The sequence below is a fragment of the Dermacentor silvarum genome, chromosome 1 (assembly GCF_013339745.2).
Source record: "Dermacentor silvarum isolate Dsil-2018 chromosome 1, BIME_Dsil_1.4, whole genome shotgun sequence".
Lineage (NCBI taxonomy): Eukaryota > Metazoa > Arthropoda > Arachnida > Ixodida > Ixodidae > Dermacentor > Dermacentor silvarum.
The window spans coordinates 77,530,666-77,544,996 of record NC_051154.1 but is presented as its reverse complement, the minus strand read 5'-3'; the positions used below and the strand labels follow the sequence as shown (position 1 = coordinate 77,544,996).

Below are 14,331 nucleotides of genomic sequence, written 5' to 3'. Positions count from 1 at the left end.
TTAGTTTGTCTTGTTCACCTAGATGAGGTGGAAGACACTGCCCTGGAATGCTTTCTCCTCTATCTGACATAAATTCTTTTTTAAACATACAGGAAAGAATAGATCTAAGGTCACCTGCCTCTCTCTTCAACACATTTTGAGAAGGCCAGACGGTAGCAACGCGAGAGCGAGGTTAGGCGAGGGAACATGGAGGGCCACCACACGCTAAGGAGAGTCTGTGCGAGCATGCGTCCAGTTCGTTCACGGGAACCGGGTTCACTCTGCGAATAAAAATTGCGAGTGAGTCCAGTTTGCTCTGCGAAATGTTCACCGAGCAAGGCACCAGTGTATACGAAAACAATCCTAGTAGTAGTGAGATTGCTGATGCAACAAGAGAGAATGTTGTCCACAGACTATGCACATCGCAAGGGAGCAGGAGCTCATCGATAAAGAATAGCCTATTTCACCAGCTTTTCATAAGCAGCAGCAATGTTACTAAATTTAAAGCAGACAGATAAGTGCAATCCTATGCTAACATCCTTCTGTAGAACAGCAGGCATGACTCTAAAGGCAGGAAATAAATCTACATTTTCCTGTAACAAGTCACATCTGAAGTTTGCACCAATTTTTTGTTACCTGATGGACAATTTCTTTAAGGAACAGTCTGTCATATTATACAGGAAAGCAGGCCCCTTCTACCCTTTCTTCAGAGCATGCACTCCATACTGAAAATAGGAGGCCAATGTTTGGCCACAAGTGTGATCACAAGCTCTTAAAACACAATATAAAAAAGTTGCAGTGGCTTAGCTCGGCTATGCCAGGATATACGTAGCGTTAGCAAAGGTTCAGCCGATTATTCTTAGCTTATTCTTAAGATTATTCTTAAGATAAGATTATTCTTATGAGTCAAGCTTCTCAGTTCTTCTGCGCTGTTGAGCAGCATTTGCACTCTCCTTCTCCATGGCTATACCACACTGGCAAACGCCAGTCAGAAGCGCAGCGAGCGCGCGCCGGCGCCAGTGCGTCTACCACGGCTACGACGTCACTCCTCTGGAATGCGCAGACCGGCGGCGGTGAGTCGCGCGCGGCGGCGGCGGAGTGCGCGAGAGGTGCCGGCTCCGGTGCGCAAGCCGTGTGACATCACTGATCCTTGCGCATGCGCAGCACGGCTCTTGATGTGCCGCGCGAAACGGGCTTGGCTAGGCCAGTGTAGCTAACGCTACAAAATCACCTTCCAAACTCATTTATTATTTTACTATCATAATGTGTCCTCTCAGAGGAATAACAAACCAGGAAATTTCAGACTGAAACACTGAGCCACAGGGTTAAATCTTCAGGACTTCACAAGGCAAAGTCCAGAAGAGCACCACTTTATCATATAGCAGAAGCGACTATATTATGCAATGCTCACAGCCAACATGGTTTAGAAAGTTCAAAGCTTTTATTTAAAAATAACTGCACTGGCAGGCATACATTAATGCAAGAAACGAAGTTTGGAGCATTGCATGGTTGACATTTTAAGGCAATACTTCCACACATTAAGCAACACTTGCAGTACAGAACTGTGCAAGTGGCAGGCCAAGTGGTGTGTAGCAAGTGAGCTTCAGGACCTAACCCTACAAACAGGGTACGCAGGTAGCCCTTGTTTGAAGACTGTTATGTCATTTACATACACCGATTCTTGTTTTTCGACCACTGACTCAAGGAACTGCAAAGCATAGGTCAAATCTTCACTGCTGATTTCTTCAGTGCTGTTCTGATCCCGAGGGCGCTTGGGGTGCTTCCAGGGGTGCACATTGTGCATGTGCTCAATGCATCGTTGGTAGGAAAGTGTTTTGCCCTCAGCAGAGGTGTTGTGGATGTCACCAGTGGTGGACGCTGGAGTTTGAGAGGGTGGATATCCAATAGGCTTGGACTCTGCAATAGCTGCCTCTCCGTAGCCAACAATTTGAATTGAGAGTTTTCGCCGATGTGGCTCTCCAGGGTGCTTGAAAGGGAGGAACAGTTTGCAGCATTCTTTGAATTCCTCCAATGTCAACGCTTTCAGGAAGTCAATTTCTCGCTGTAGACGATCAAACAGGTAGTCAAAGGAAACTATCTCTCCCCAGTATCTGTCAGATTCTTCTTGAAGGTACAGGTCAGAACAGCTTTTCTGTTTCACTAGTGATGAAACTTGCGTAGCAAACTCTTCTTGGGTGAGCTCAGCAATTTTTTTTGCAAACATAGAGAGGAAGAGCTCAATTTGTTCATCGACATATGAGCAAGTAAACTTCTCAGCAGAGCAGCACACACCAACTGTGAATCCAACAATACCATTAGTATTCCTGTTCGAACAGTTAACATCGTATCCAAGCTGTGACTTGGTTCTCAGGATGTCAAAGCAAGGTTCCTCCATGAAATCAATCATAAGCTCTGCAAGTGTATGCTGCTTAACAGTACCAGGCCCAAGTTGGTAGTAGTTCACAATCATCGAATTGTGGTCTGCAATGTTAAAGGAGGCAACTCTGCAATAATGACTGCCAAGTGGAACTTGCATCACTCTAGACTCTGGGATCATGCATGCGGGAAGAGGGGTACAATTAAGTTTTTTCACAACAAGTTCAGCCAGGGCAATGGCTTCAGAAGCCGTAAAGTTTCCATGAGCAAGGCCTTCAACAAAAAGCTGTTTCCTGAACTGCTCCACAAAACTGAGCAGCGAAGACACAGTAACATCCTTGATGATCATTCGCTTCTCTATGTTTGACCAGTGGCACTGCTGAAGAACAGAGAAACGAGTGTCTGTGCAGAGGTGCGATGGCTTCATGAACAAATTGTAGTAACGCTTGTGCAGATGCTTTTTGAGGTTTTCAAAGAGCTGTTGCTTCACTTCAAAGGCAGCTAGATGGTGCAAAATAACATCAAAGAGCACTGGCACTTTCTCATTGAAGCCCACAACTCTTATAATGAGACCATTCTCATTCACTGATATTGTGAAGTCAAGGGATGCACACACAGCAGCATTAGTTTCCTGACTCATGTTCTGGAGCAAAGTGTCACAAAGGATGTCCATAAGGACAGCATTTTCAGCAGACACATACATGACAGGTGATATCAGCTGAAAGTACACACAAGCTTTAGGCACATTGAATTTCGTGTCCTTCTTGTACCACAGGCGAAATCGCCGATCTTCATGTAGCTTGACCGGCAGTTCTGATTGGTGCTCATTCTCTTCCTTCAAGGTGAAGTCAGAGGCAATGTACTTGTTTCGTTGAGGGATCTCAAAATATGGATCAGGTACAAGGTTGGACCATGCTGAAAGCCACTCTAGCGGAACTTCCTGGGTGCAGTACGGTGTCTCAAGGTATGGCTCTTTCTTGGTGCAGATGCCTTGTTTTTGGTAGCGGCAGGAGATGATCATGATGTTGGCCTTGCAGGGGATAAGTTGGTCCAGGCACTTTTGAATTAAGGCAGGGTCATACTCAAACAGGCACGTTTCACCATCTAGATAGTGCTTTGGTGGGTAGAGCTGCATGTTAGCACAAAGTCGTTCAACGTAGTCCAATGGACTTTCCTCTTCACACCAGCGAAAGTTGTTGTCAGCAACTAATTGGATTTCATCAAAGATACTCTTGACAGGGCCTGTTTTCTTCACCATAGCTAAGAAGGAAAAGACAGCTGTGATCACCTCCTCAACATTTTTGAGCCCTTCTTCAGTCAAGGAGATTGTGATGTTAAACAAGGAGCAAATGGTGTTATGATGAAATCCAGTTCCCTCATTTCCTGCAACAAGGCCAAGGGCCCAGGATCTGTCCCTCAGATAGGCCAGAATGCTACCATTTCCTTCATGCCCCACAACGTAAGAAATGTATTCCAGAGGCTTTGTTCTATACTCATGAAGCAGGGATGGCAATGCCCAAGTGAGTGAGACATTGTTCACTTTCTTAACAGGCTGCACCTTATACAGCTTGGCAAACTGCTCCAATGGGAATGGCTCACAAGAGAGAAGGCTTGAGAGTTCAGGCATAGGTTTACGTACTGGAATTGCAGAAAATATCTCTCTGACCATGCGTTCCAGCTCATCCAGGGAATGCCTTGATTGCACAGCAAGGGTCATAAGTGCTGGGCTGTAATGCTGTTCAAAGAATGTGCGCAATGCAGCGTGGACATCTATGCCATCCTTCTCTGGCAGTTTCTTCAAGGAAGCTGTGTTGCCCCACATGAACTTCCTCATAGGGTGTTTTTCGCGGGCAACGCTACCAAGTAACTGCTGAAGACGACAGGAATCGGAAGGAAGCACCAGCTGAAATTCATTGTCAATGGCTTCCAACTCTCTTTCCATGCTCTCCTTCCTCATAAGCGGTGAGACAAAAAAATTGGCAAATATGTCCATAGCTCGGTGCAAATGCTTCTGGTGCACTTCCATCTTGTAAACTGTTCTCTCACATTCGGTGTAAGCATTGTCGCTACCTCCATGCTTGTTCAGAAAAGCATCGAAGAAATTCTCACGTGGGTACTTGTCACTGCCCATGAAGACCATGTGCTCAAGAAAGTGTGCAAGCCCTTGCAGATGCTCCGGTTCATGGAAGCTTCCAACGCCAACGCAGAGGGCGGCCGCTGCCATTTTTTCTTTCCTCACGTTGCCGTGCTGCTTGCTATCCGCACGGGAATGGTGTCCTGTCTCGATATCACTTTCAGGTTCACTCTCGCTTCCACCATGGACACTTATATCGTCCTCACTCATGCTCTCCTCACAAGTGCCGTCTGAAAACGGTCGATCCATCGACTGAGGTCGGCTCGAGGACCCAGAGGCAAGTTCGGTGTTTGTCTCGAGGTGCTCCTCCTGCGGACTTTTCGAGCGTGGAACATCTTCGCATTTGGCAGAGCTGAGGTAGTTTGCTATAGAAGATGCAATGCTGATCTTCGGAAGCGAGGACACATGTGTTTCCTCACCAAAATTCACTTCCGGTAGTTCTTCTGCTCCAGCAAGGCAGTCGTGGCTTCCTTTCTTTGAGCTAGCAGGTGACGACATGGACTGCCGTGACGAAGAAGAATGTCTAGACGAGGAACAGGACAACGGAGACAGTGGATGCGACTTGTGATCGGACACCAGCAGCGCGGTGAGACCATTTTCCAGCGTAATCACCCTGTACTGCCTAGCATCGTTCGGTGACTTGACAATGTCTTCCATCGTAACACGCCCACAGTCTATTTCCGCAAGGTATTCCAAGAAGCAAATATGTCTGCTTGGACGATCTTTTAGCACGCAATGTTCACGCACATATCGAAAGAGCAATGTTGCACGGTCAGCAAGAGTTTTCCAAATGGCACAACGTCGCAGTGCTGTCGAAAAAGCGAGAGACAGTTCCACATCGGGTCATAAGCTTGAACAGCGCATCGATTCTTCACTTACGAATCATGCCCACAATCACAGTTCACGCGTTCATAACACGGTGTTCTCTAGATCGAAGAAAAACTGCATATTCTGCTTTTTGACGAATACATACGGCGAGCCGGCAGTTGAATGGTTGAATGCTACCATAGAACACCACGACCCGCGAGCCAAGCTGGCCGGCTCCTTGGCTCGCGCTATGAATACTTGCGTTGGCTCTTGCTGGATGCTTACCACCTCAGATTGGCTCGAAGCTACGCAGCTGCCATGTCCAAAATCTTTCGGCTCCCGCAACCTTTTCCGCCACATGCAGCCAGCGAAATTATGGCCTTTAAGATTCGCGATTGTTACTCAGAGGGGGCCGTCGCTGTGACGTGGATTTGAAAAACACATGTTGCTGCTAAACTCTAGCAGATGTATTGTCTGTTTCTGTTAATCAAGCACACATTACATGAAACAAATTAATAACGTAGTTTAATGACATCGTCGACAAACCGCACCGGTGCGTCATTTGATCCAATCACCACCAGGTGCCATTTACTTCCAAATCCACAAAGCTATCTAAAAACCAAATCCGTGATGTATGTCCGTGATATATGACCGAACATCATTAGCTGCATTTCTAATTTGCTTTGTCTATCACTCATATTACTGCTATCCGCAACACAGCTAGGCTAGATAGAGGCAACTGAGATGTTCTGTTGCTCAGGTACACCAGTTACTCAGGTACACCAAACGTCTTGGGCAGCTCGATTTCGAAGCATTCAGCGATACACTCGGACTATTACCCGAAATCTATCTCTAACAAAGGACTTTTCTCTAGCAAAATTGTTCATATTAATAAGACAATAATTTCCATCATCAAAAATTCACCGACAATTACGATACTCGATCCCTATTGCGAATTTTGAGCGCAGCTGTTTAGGTGTTTTGAATTCGCGATATAATGTGGCAAATAATTTCATTCTGAACGACAGGGTCCTCTCGGTGGTGGCGCCGAGCTCTGTTAGGGCAGTTCGATCGTTTAGCAGCAGCGGCAGACGAAGCATTTCCACCGGTTGCGTCACCCATTGTGCAGAAATAAAACGTGAACGCGGCAACCTGTGGCTCGCGCGGAGAGCATTCTCTAGCGGCGACGGCACTGGCGAAATGCGTATGCGCAGTGGGTCCATGCCCACGCCAGCCGTTTGTTTCCATATCAGGTGTCGGTGGACGCGCTGGCCGCATGCGTGGAGCACTTCTGCGGCACTCTGCTTTCCTCCTCACCCTTTCGCCATACTCGCCTCCTCCGTTTTCCTCCTCTCCTCCGCTTTCCTCCTCGCGCTCTTATCACAGTCTCTTATCCCCCGCTGCGCTCCGCGTTCGCTCTTTCATGCTTCGCTTTGTTCGTTCGATCAACACCGACGCTCAACGCAGGAACGGGGGCATAAGAGTGTAAAAAAGACATACGACTAATAGCGATGCGAGAACAATTACTACTACATTCGGGTGTTCTTACAAGATCTGAAGGCAAAGCTTGCCATAGGGGGTCTCGAGTCGTGCCAAAACCACGATCTCATTATGAGGCACACCGTAGTGGGGGTCTCCAGATTAATTTTGACCACCTGGAGTTCTTTAACGTGCACCGAATGCACGACCCACGGGCGTTTGTCTCCAGATTAATTTTGACCACCTGGAGTTCTTTAACGTGCACCGAATGCACGACCCACGGGCGTTTTTGCATTTCGCCCCCTTCGAAATGCAGCCGCCACAGCCGGGATATTGATCCCAAGACCTCGTGCTTCGTGCAAAGCCAAAGCTACTAAGCGCCACGTCGGGTTTAATATAGAAGTTCTTACGCTAGAACTGTTCATAATGGCCAGGTGCTAGCGCATCGCAATGTTGGACATATTAGCAAAGGCAACCAGCCAATGGTAAACAGCTCTTATGAAGCATTGTAAATTTGGCACCTGACCACTCCTTCCAGAAACGTCCAGGTGAGCTCCTCAGGCCAATGGACGATCATACCTTGGCATGTGGTTAAAAGATTTGTTACATAACAGCTGCAGTAAGCGTGTTTGTAGTCTGTTGACTAAGTAGGTTTGTAGTTCTATTTATTACGCACATTTAATGAGCGATGCGCTCGTTAAGTGTACAAAAAACCTCGACTTATTTTCGATGCTTTTTTTTTTAATTATAGATTTGGGACACTAAAGGCAGCAATTTCATCTGACAAAGCACTCTTTCAGAACTCTGTTTTCATTTTTTTAATGTTAATAGGTTAACTATTCGAATAGAAAGAGATATGTAGATAGAAAAGCTTTATTGGTGTAGTGAGTATTTTTGATGAGTCACGATGGTTGGGCCGTTGGCCGATGTACGTATTGCTCTCACCGCCCAGTCCGTGAGCCATTTCTGGCAATTCATATCCGGGTTGAGCACGGTGGCCTCCCATTGTGCCGTGGATCTGTTGTTAGGTGTCATATCTTTGAGTTCGAGATTGTGTGTGCAGGACCCCAGCGTGTGGAGTAAATCTCTCATGCGGCTGCAGTGCGGGTATTGTGGTGTTGGATAAATGCCTGGGTAATACGTGTAGGGTTACGGGGACCAAGAGTGTGTTTGTGTGGAGCTGTTGGAGTAAAAGCTGGTGAGTGAGGGGTGAGGAGCCGGGAATCTACTCCTGCCAAGACGAAGCTCGCGCAGGATCTCTCTGTAGGTCGTGCGCAGTGAAGGGGGTGAAGGGGATCGGTGCTCCCCGGGTCCGGGGGGCTAACGCGTGCTATCGCGGGCTAACGTGTACAAAGCGACGTGTTCCCCCCGGTCTGTCCTTCAGCTAGGACCCGGAAACAATATTATCCGCACCGCTTCAGGCGGATGTTTCGCGATTATGCGAAGGGCCTGGCGACATACCCTGCCTCAGATAAAATTTCGGCAAGCCTCTTGGGAATCTTTCATTATTATTGCCCGAGAGGGGCAGAGATGGCTAGGGCGATGGCCACCTCTGCCGCGCAAGTTGGATCAGTGGTTTTGACGGATGCCATTGCTTCTTGTCTAACGTTGGACGAGCAGGAGCTGCTGTGGTTACGCCATTTTGGGGGCCGGCAGCATGCCCACGTAGATTGTGGTGGGGTGGGGGCTCCACGTACGTTCTCGATAGGTATTGGGCTCTACGTGTTCTACGAGCTTGATCATATATTCCAGATGCATGTCTCTGGGGAAGGAACGAACATTGTTGTGTTGTCTTATTTCCTTGAGAATGTCGAGTCGATCTTGCTATGCGGTCAGGGGAGTGATATCCATTAGTCTTAAGATACAGCCTGTTTCCGTTCTCATGAGGTGCACCTGTTACGCGACTCTCGCGCTTCTACGAGTTATCTTGTGGTATTGTGTATTCCCAGGGCCATGAGGCGCTCATTGGATATATGGACAACAGGAGACCCAAGGAAAGCTTGAAGCATTTACGGAGAGCTCGACCTAATCTGTCCTCCTCCTGCAAGGTTGCAAACCGAAGGTTGCTGAGATATTCGCCATTGATTCTCACTCCTAAGCCTTCCCAGTCAAAGAGCTTCAATACTTCTAAGCATGCAGTGAATAGCATTGGAGAGATTGTGTCTCCTTGCCTGACCCCTTTCTTGATAGGTAACTTTCTACTTTTTTTGTGGTGACCCAAGGTTGCTGTGCAATCGTGCAATCCTTGTAGATATTTGCCAATATATTCACGTATGCATCCTGTACTCCTTGGTTGTGTAATGCTTCTATGACTGCTGGTATCTCTACTGAATCAAATGCTTTTTCATAATCTATGAAAGCCATATAGAGAGGTTGATTATACTCTGCAGATTTCTCTATTACCTAGTTGATGACATGCATATGATCCATCGTAGAATATCCCTTTCTGAAGTCAGCCTGTTCTCTTCGTTGGCTGAAGTCAAGTGTTGCCCTGATTCGATTTGAAATTACCTTGGTGAATATTTTATACAGTATTGAAAGCAAGCTAATGGGTCTATAATTCTTCAATTCTTTAACGTCTCCCTTCTTATGGATGAGTATAATGTTGGCATTCTTCCAACTTTCTGGTACACTTGAAGTCGTGAGGCATTGCGTATAAAGGGCTGCAAGCTTTTCAAGTATATCTCCTCCATCCTTGATTAAATCGATTGTTATTCCATCTTCTCCAGCAGCTTTTATTAATATTAGAGTGAAATTAGAGCTAAGTATTAGAGTAAATTAGAGCTAAATATTAGAGTGAAAATAAAATTATATTCCAGCCTCCTTGCAATAAACTGTCTATAAAAAGCAATATATGCTATTTTCTAAAACTCTCCTAGGCCTAGTATGAAGCCCCAGCCTTAAGAGACCATACTTTTCCCACTTTCTGGGGGCAAGGAACAATACCGTGATTGGATATTGAGAAACTGAAAATATATATTGAAAAATAGGAGATTAAACTCTATAATCTGCATACATTTGATCAAGTTAGCTTGATACATGTATTGCATTGTGCTGTATCTTCCTGTGTGTTCACAGGCAGTGACATCACAGAGCTCTACATAAGTGTCTATCAATAAATATAAGGGGCTTTTTGCATGCCTCCAGGAAACGGAGTATATAGACAAGTGGTCATTTTGTACTGGTGGCTTGTGGCAACATGGAATAGCTCTTCCCATATTTCGCAATTAACAAACCAGGCTTGAGTTTTGTAGTCCAAGATTGGTTGTTGCTCGATCAATTCCAGAAATTTTAAGATACCAATTTTAAAATGTCAGCACCGCTTCCTTTCTTCCTGCAACCCTGATTATCAATGCACAAGGTTAGATTTGAAGCATACAGCAACGAAATGATATTATAAATGTTGTGTAATGAATATTTTATACAGTAATTTAAAAGTTAAAATGTCCTGTGATCTGGGGCTGTATTCCCAAAGCTTTTCTCTAGCAATTGTCATATCTGCCATTGGCTGGGCACCTTCACAAATAATATGCATCAAGATTGGCTGAAATATGCTATTAAAAAAAATTCTATCACATTTTGTTTGTGAACAAGGGCCCTGAAATGTAAGGAAAAAAAATTAAATTATGGGGTTTACGTGCCAGAACCACCATCTCATTATGAGGCATGCCGTAGTGGAGGACTCCAGATTAATTTGGACCACATGGGATTCTTTAACGTGCACCTAAATCTAAGTACACAGGCGTTTTCTGCATTTCGCGCCCATTGAAATGTGGCCGCCATGGCCGGACCTCGTGCTTAGCAGCCCAACACCATAGCCACCAGTAGCACTAGAACCCGGAATTCCTCCGCTCCCTTGTCGGTGCGCCACTGATAGCCACTAAGCAACCACGGCGGGTCAGCAAAAAAATTTGTCCCTCACATGCTGACAGGACCGGTCCTCGTTTCTCATAGTGGTTGTTACTGTTTTTACCGATTAACAGCTAGTTCTAAATTTTTGTGATGTGCACTTTGAATGTGGTGTGTGCATTAAGTGCACAGCCAGAAATATATATATTTCCTCACAGGAGAACAAATTGTGTAAGTTAATTGTGCATATGCCGTGGCAATATTTAAACTAAAGCGTCTGCATACTTCTCATTTCAGTCGCGCCGTATATGTAGGAGTCTACCACAAAAAAAAAAAAAAAAAAAAAAAAAAGAGAGAGAGAGAGAGAGAGAATGCTGCCTCTTAACACCTCATCTGCAAATATTACCAGCAACCACTTGTGTCACAGTGATGAGCTGCACCATAAAGCAGGTTACATCAGCAATCTTGACATGCAGCTTGGCGGTAGTGATCCAAAAGCATATAGCCGTAATATTTTCTGGAAACCAGTACTTCAATTACCAATATGGCTACCATGATTTCAAGCATACGGCCAGTCTCATTTGTTATGGTTCTACAATTTGTCCCCCTCGCTTTGGTGCCAGTCAACAAACAGTGAAATGCCTGACAGCGGCGGTTTACCTATCGGCACGCGGGTAAATCATGTATGCTGAGCCTTCAGACTTCACTGACTTGCTACCACAGAACACCCATATTGCTACTTCTTAAACTTCGCGCACTTAAAACAACACGCAAGTTGACTGGGTTCGAGTTAGAGTGTACTAGAATATGGTCGAGTGGGACGAGCGGCTGGGGCGGCGCATGCTTTGCAGTGAGGCGCCCGATGTGGAAAAATACTGTGGCGGCGCTGCGATCGAACTGGATTGGGCCGCATCAAGGTCGCGCCGTTGGAAACTGCTGGCGATACTGCTCGGCAGGGTCAATCGCACTACTTCGCGCACTGGTATTTGCGTTCAGACCTCTCAAATGGTGTTCATAATCGAATATGACATGTATATATGTCTTAAGAACAAATGCCTTTCTTTCTCTTCATTTTATTTTTTAATGCCGCTCGGTGATTGCCCGTGCATTGCGGCCGCAGTGTCGGCTTTCATTCTACGATGTTATTGTACGGTTCCCTTTGGAGAACAAATATTTTTCTCGTTCTTCAAGCAGCATGTATCTCTCGTGTGTATTGTTCCGCATATAGTTTTCCATCAGTAGGTATTGCGGAACGCAAACGGAGAAACATATGTAACCTTTCTGCTTGCCGCTTCAAACAAGTAAAGCATATCTGCCCCATCCGGCACCTTGTACTCAGATTTCTTTCTTCTTTTGGGGGTTTTTTACGTGCCAAAACCAGTTCTGATTATAAGGCATGCCGTAGTGCAGGGCTCCGGATTAATTTTGACCACCTGGGGTTCATTAACTCATTAACGTCCACTACAACGCAAGCACACGGGCTTCTTGCATTTCGCCTCCATCGAAATGCGGCCGCCGCGGCCGGGATTCGATTCCGCGGACTCGTCCTCAGCAGCGCAACGCCTTAGCTAACTGAGCCCCCGCGGCGGGTACTCAGATTTACGGGAAGCATTGTTATTGAAAAAAAAAAAAAAACAGCAGCGCAACATTCTATTCAAGTTTCCGCCTTACTCGCGTAACAGAAGCAATGGGTACGGGGTCATTTATCGCGGTCGGTGTCATTCTTGTGTCATTCTGGAAATTCATTTCAAGTGGATGCGTTTTGCAACCTCACCGGCTACAATTCGTAAATTGCAATATGTGTCGTAAAGTAATTAACTAAGAAGTTCATTAATCAATTTTGTTAATAAGTTGAATAGGTGTTTCGATTCTCGTGCTACTAATGTCCGCCTCTTCGAATAACCCAGCTCATCAATGAGAATTGTGCTAACTGCCACAGGAGATTTTTAAAAATCCCCTAAACCTTAATTTCGAACACTCGGTATAGTGGATATACGGCGTTGCGCTGCTAAACTGGAGCTCGCGGGTTCAATCCGTCGCGGAATTCGATAGGAACAAATGGAAAACACTCGTGTACTTCTATTTAGGTGCACGTTAAAAAGCCCCAGGTGGGGAAATCTAAACCGGGTGCCTCATACTCATATCGTGGTTTTGCCACGTAAAACCCAGAAATTTGTTTGAACTAAAAAAAAAACAAAGACAGGTGGCTGCGTTCTTCGTCTTTCTGCTTGGAGTGTAAACAAAATAAATTATTCTCGAGTCTGATTTCCGAGAAAAACATGTTACGCTTATCCTATATTTCATACATAAATGTAATGCCATTCCCAAATGTCTGTCCGCTCAACTAAGCAGCTTGTATATTATAAACGGCTGCTTTCAGTTATTCGACGCACTATCATAACGACAATAATGAAGCAATTAGAGAAACGGCATACCTCACATATACGTACAGATATGTGTAGATCTGCTGCGTTCGTTCAAGAACATAAGTGTGGTACCACATGGGGCACCCAGTTTTAATGGGTTTCAAAGATGGTGAGACTGTCAAAAAAAAAGTTTTCCTTGCCTGAATCAAGTTAGCAGATTTACAGGCTGCCCCAAAACGGGGCATTTATATTGAATGACAGCTTATTACACTTATTAGCAGGGATTATTAGCAGCTTATTAGCCGGACTTATTAACACCCCTGCGTTAATTTTCTCAGGAACTGCGCCTCTGCGCAACAGCCACAACTCTCCGGCAGCACAATCATTCGGAATAACAGTCTGCACTTGCATCGGTCTCTCACCTTTGAGACTGCAATAGTGCGGTTATGCGTTACATTCGTACGGAAACGACTGTTCGGCGTCGTACAGCATATCAATAACACTTTATATATATATATATATATATATATATATATATATATATACCCGCCGGGGTGGCTTAGTCAGCTAAGGCGTTGCGCTGCTGAGCACGAGATCGCGGGATCGAATCCCGGCCCCGGCGGCCGCATTTCGATGGAGGCGACATGCAAAAACGCCCGTGTGCTTCCGTTGTAGTGCACGTTAAAGAGTTTTATGTGCAGTATTCACTAATACGCGTGTTTCGTATGCAAACGTGCACGGTCGGGAGTTCTCACTGTACCATTTGTACCAGTCTCAATGTACCCTTTGATTTAATTACGTAGAAATACATCGGTCATTCTTCGCGCCACGCAGCTAATAAACCTGGTTTATTTCACTTTATTATTGTTTTCTTCGATCATTGTTCCTGATCAATATCCACCGACAAGAAGCGCGCGTAAAATGACACGCTATCAATAATAAAATTTTCGTACGCAGCTTCATGTTGCAGAGATGCCAGTTGCTTTTAGAAGACAGTGTTAAAAACAATGGTTCACTTGACTGAAACTACCTTTGGTACCCGCCGTCAAGAGTCATGAGCGCACCAAAGCAACTAAAACATAAAAACAAATGTACTACACAGACGTTCTGCGAGAAAAACTGGGCGCCGCCAGCGTCCGCGTAGCGAACGCGCGCTCGCTTGCAGACGACGCGCTTGACAACGACAGCAAAACTGAAGACGACGCGTTGTATAATCCATGCCTCAAATATATATGTTTGGCAAGATGGTGTAAACATAAATTTGCAGTTGAAATAAAGCACTATTTTAAGAGCGTACTATGCGCAATCGGCCTCGGCGCCCGCAGCGAAAGTGCGTTGAAT

The 14,331-nt window shown here is 45.6% G+C and overlaps 1 protein-coding gene across 1 annotated transcript; it reads right to left on the bottom strand.

Moving 5' to 3' along the window:
- Positions 1-1,396: 1,396 nt before the first annotated feature.
- Positions 1,397-5,541, bottom strand: LOC119430961 (nardilysin). Its single transcript, XM_037698430.2, has one exon. It carries the CDS (start codon positions 5,144-5,146, stop codon positions 1,583-1,585), a length of 3,564 nt encoding a protein of 1,187 aa, XP_037554358.1. The 5' UTR covers positions 5,147-5,541; the 3' UTR covers positions 1,397-1,582.
- Between the last annotated feature and the right edge of the window lie 8,790 nt (positions 5,542-14,331).

What these genes read in the sequence shown, in the direction of transcription:
- LOC119430961 (XM_037698430.2), bottom strand. Translation starts at nt 5,146, where the DNA reads ATGGAAGACATTGTCAAGTCACCGAACGATGCTAGGCAGTACAGGGTG.